A 5,000-nucleotide genomic window follows, 5' to 3' on the forward strand; every position below is an offset into this window, starting at 1 on the left:
TATGTACGTACATATCAATCAATACAAACTTGCATTGCATTTTTCAAGATAAGTGTATACATATTTCTGAATGAAAAGAAACCCTCCTATAAAAAGGACGAACATACTTACTAAACCCTTGATCTCTTTCATAAAATGTACCTGTTACAATTGTTTGTTTACATGTATAATTAACTCCACAAACACACATTATACTCCTGTCTATGTGTATGTATATATGAGTGTATATATATGTGTGTGAAAGGTGTCTATTTATCTGTTGTGCTTGCCCCTTGTTTGTTCGGTTTGTCTGCCCGTCTTTTGTCATCACCTTTGATGTTGTTAAACAGCTTCTTTCATCTATTATATTGCACTCCATTCTTAATGTCAAGCTTTTTAAGTTAACTTGGAAATCGTCGTTATTCTCCTCGTTCCGCCACTAAACCCTACTGATTCGCTCTCTTTCTTTCTCTCTCTCTCACACACACACACGCGCGGTTTTCCCCCAAATTTATCTATCTATCTATCTATCTTTATCTATCTATCTTTATCTATCTATCTTTATCTATCTATCTATCTTTATCTATCTATCTATCTTTATCTATCTATCTTTATCTATCTATCTTTATCTATCTATCTATCTATTTATCTATCTATCTAATCTATCTATCTATCAAAGAAGGGAGTGAGAGTGAGTGCATATATGTTTCTCTCTCTTTGCCCCCACACACCTACAGTTTTTCCCGTCTCTATGTATCTGTTTGCCTGTCTGTCTGTCATTCTGTGAAAGACAGAGAGTAAGTGCTCTCTCTCTCTCTCTCTCTGTCCTCCTCTCTCTGTCTGCTCTGTGTCTGACCATATCCGTGTCTAATTGTTTCTTTGTCTTTCTGACTCAATTGTTTTGTGTTGTCTGTCTCCTTTATTACACACGCAGGCACACGTATACACCATTGCTTTCTTTTTACAACTTCCCCCCCTCTTTTTCTTTCACTCTACTCATTCATTTATTTCTCTATTTGTCTCTTTCGCTTTCTCTCTCTCTCTCAGCCACCGACATGCCATCATCTTCACCCGTCGTCGTATCGCTCCATCGCCGAAGACGAACTTTCCTCATCGGTTCCTCCTTGTCATCATCACCAAAACCATGGTCACGCTGGCCTCGACGGCGCCACTGCCTCAGTTATGTTATGGCCACGCTACTCTTGCTCTCTGCTGCCGACGTGGGGCGATGTCGTGCTGACGACCAAGCGCCCCTAAACCGCAAAGGGAAATTTACCAACGATGTCAACAGTAACAACATCAATCGCAACACCAATAACAACAACAATAACAACCACAACAACGCAAACCATCGTTCGAAGAATGAGCACAAATTGCAAGCGCTTTTGAAACTGAACTACAAGGATTCGGACAGCGGACAAGACCGTACGGAAACCATCCGCGCTATGTTCTTGGCAGGTAGCGCCGTTAAGACTGTGTCAGGTTTAGTTATACATGTTCGATCAGGCAATAATTCCTTTGGATGTACCACTATTGATAACCCGCCGCCCCCGAGCGTAAAGCAGTGGATTGCTATACTTATGAAAGGTGGCTGTGATTTCATCGACAAAATCCGGGTGGCGGCTGCTTTCAATGCCTCGGCTGCGGTCATCTATGACGAGAAAAACGGGCTACAACCTGTCTTTGCTAACAGGCGACAAGATGCTGACGGTAAGTTGTGATGTATTTTATTTATTTCTATTTCCAGGTGGAAGTATCTCGGTCTGAGCCAAATTCTGACCGAAACTTATCTAAGTACTATACGGTATATATATTGCATGTTGTGTTTATGTCTGTAGGAGCAGTGAGTGGATTGGTAGACTATGACGTCAGGCTTTGGTATATTTACGTTGCTTTACACCTTTGAGTTCAAATTCCACCCCGTTTGACATTGCGTTCCCTCAGTCAGAGATGGCACAGTTCACTAATTTTTTTTTTTTTTTGCAATAGGCACAAGGGGCCTGAAATTTTTAAGTGGGGTGGGATGCTAGTCGATGACATCGATCCTGAAAAGATGAAAGGCAAAGTTGACCTCGCCGGTATTTGAACTCAGAACGTAAAGAGCATTATTATTGGTGCGTCCCTATTATTATTGTTGTTGGATTGGCGGAATCATTTGAGCGTCTGAACGGAACACCTTGTGGTATTTAGCTCCAGCTCTTTATATGTTCTGAGGTTAACTTTACCTTTCATGCCCACAGAGTCGATAAAATAAAATGACCATCAAGCATAGGGGTTGATCTGATCGACTGACTTCCTCCCCTCAAAATTACTGGCCTTGTAGTATTAGTAGCTTTGGTTCTTTACGTTCTGAGTTCAAATTCAGCTGAGATCAACTTTGCTTTTCAACTCTCAATGGTTGATAAAATACCATCTAAGTATTGAAGCCGATAAAATCGTCTAACCACCTCTCAAAATTGCAGGCCTTGAATCCAAATTCGAAATAGTTTCTGCTTAGCCGTGGTCAAGCCTGACTGGGCTCATCTATCAACAAGCATTTCAAGACGTGATCATCTCGTTCTCCACTTATGATAAGCCTTCTTGGATTAGAACATCCATCTAATTTTTTATTTAAACAGCAACATTATCATTTGAGGGAAATTTCTTTTCTATTTCGTGTTTTTTGAACCAATACTGTTCCATATTTAAACGTAAACTGTACGGTGAGACTAGACTAACATGGTTTCAATAGCTGCTTGAAGTCTTTTAGTTTCACTATCGTCCATCCAGAGAAATACAGGAAGTAATTCTCATAGCTTTTCATTCCTCCTCTGTTCCTTGGAAATGTATTAATTTCTCAGTGAGTTCCAAAGACAAGAATGTTGTCTTCATATCCAGTTGCAACAATTACTCTGTATCTATACATATTGGCAGAATGAATTCTATTGAAAGATGAATTTCAAGTTTTATATTTGTACCGTTTTTGAAACATTGTTCTAGCCAGAATAATTTTAGGTGTGTGATTGTATATATAAGTGCGTGTATGTATAAGTAGGTATGCATATATGTATGTGTATATATGTGTACTTTTAATGTACGTTTTTATATATATGTGTCTGCATTTGTGAATGTGTATATATGTGTTTATGTATTTGTGTATAAATATGTATCTATGCATATATATGTGTTTGTGTATGTGTGTAGGTACAAGCATGGTTATGTGGTTAAAAAGCTCACATCTTAACCACTTAGGTTTTGAGTTCAGGCACTACTTTGGGCAAGTGGTTTTTTTTACAATAGCCCTGACGGAGGGGGGAGTAGACGACAAAAGCTTTATATCCGGACTTGGTAGATGGAAAGTGAAAGAAGCCCATTGTATAAGTCTGTGTGTGGATGTTTGTGTTTCCTCGTCTTAATAATGCACAGTAGTTGTAAATGAGTGTCACCAACATACAAGCAGGGTACTTTCTTTCCAGTCTTCCTTGAAAACATGTCTGGTCAAGGGGAAGTGTTAGGTTGCTTGGATGACTCGAAGGGTATCAGGGTATTGAAACTCTATTTCAATGAATTCCCTATTTCTTGTGAAAGAATAGAAAAGTGGATGTGAAAATGAATGCTATGTATGTATGAGTGTGTGTATACATATATATATATATATATGTGTGGGTTTTGTGTAGTATGAGGGGTTACTGAAAAATTCCTGGCTTTGGGTAAAAGAAAATACAGGAAGATCAATTAATTATGATTTTTATACAACATATTGCCCTCTCTAATTCACACATTTATTGCAGCAATCCTTCATTTTTTTCTATGCCCTGTAAAAGAACTTGGAAAGTTGAGCCTCCAACCAGGCCTTTCACAGTACCCTTAAAGACAGGAACTTTTCAGCACTCCCTCGTATATATGTGTGTGTGTGTGTAATATAACTGCGCATCGACTGTTGATGATTTTCCCTTATCTTTCCTTCTTCCTCTTTGGATTTTCCTGTTTCCGACAAAGAGCTATGCTCAAAATGTTAACAAGTCTTTCCTTTCACGAAGCATCAAATTATTATATTTCTTGCGCACATCCTCACATTCATTTGTTTTCTTTTTTCTCTGTTTTCAATTGTTTGTTTATTTGAATTAATTATGTGTATATATATATTATCATCATCATCATCATCATCGTTTAACATCTGTCTTCCATGCTGGCATGGGTTGGATGGTTTGACTGAGGTCTGGAAAGCCAGCAGGCTGCACCAGGCTCCAATCTGATCTGGCAACGTTTCTACAGCTGGATGCCCTTCCTAATACCAACCACTCCAAGAGTGTAGTGGATGTTTTTACGTGTCACCAGCACATGAGCCAGTCAGGCGATCTTGGCTTCGATCACATTCAGATAGTGCTTTTTACGTGCCACCAGCATGGGGGCCAGTCAGGGGGCACGGGCATCGGCCACGTTTGGATGGTGCTTTTTACATGCCACCAGCATGGGAACGAGTCAAGCGGACATAACATTGACCAAGTTCAGATGGTGCTTTTTAGAAGCATTAACATGTCAGGCAAAATGCTTAACGGTATTTCGTCCATCTTTGTGTTCTGAGTTCAAATACTGCTACAGTCAACTTTATATTTCATCTGTTACAAGATGGGTCAGGTAGGTTGCCAATGCTCGTCGCTGACCAGCGGCAGCGGGTGGCTTTTCGAGCATTCCTGCGACCGCCGCGCGCCGACCCTCTCGTGAGGGATGCGATGGCAGTGCACAGGTGGCTGCGGCGCAACTCGCTGCGTCGTGCTTGCTGAGGAGGAATGTAGATGGAGTTATAATCCAAGTTGTATCTTCATGAAGCACATTTTCATATTCTAGCTTACTTTACCTATCAGAGCACATTAGCTAAATATTGTGGTAAAACAAAATATTTCAAACAATGGAGTATGTTTTATGTTGTGGAGACAATTTGGAGCTTAATATTTTAAACACTTGCTCCTCATCAGAAAGAATGTGAAAAAGCAATGGTCTTATTTAATGATGGGAGTAGCTCTGTGTGTGAGTATACAATT

At 39.8% G+C, this 5,000-nt stretch overlaps 1 protein-coding gene across 3 annotated transcripts in view; it reads left to right on the top strand.

The window, feature by feature from the left end:
- LOC106881230 (RING finger protein 150) overlaps nucleotides 1-5,000 on the top strand; it is a 154,970-nt gene that overhangs the window by 11,135 nt on the left and 138,835 nt on the right. For all 3 annotated transcript variants that reach the window (XM_089362018.1, XM_089362016.1, XM_089362017.1), the window contains exon 2: nucleotides 1,027-1,689. In XM_089362018.1, the coding sequence (XP_089218144.1) occupies nucleotides 1,027-1,689 (663 nt within the window). The remainder of the gene's footprint in view (nucleotides 1-1,026; nucleotides 1,690-5,000) is intronic.

The sequence above is a fragment of the Octopus bimaculoides genome, chromosome 13 (assembly GCF_046866305.1).
Source record: "Octopus bimaculoides isolate indiv1 chromosome 13, ASM4686630v1, whole genome shotgun sequence".
NCBI lineage: Eukaryota > Metazoa > Mollusca > Cephalopoda > Octopoda > Octopodidae > Octopus > Octopus bimaculoides.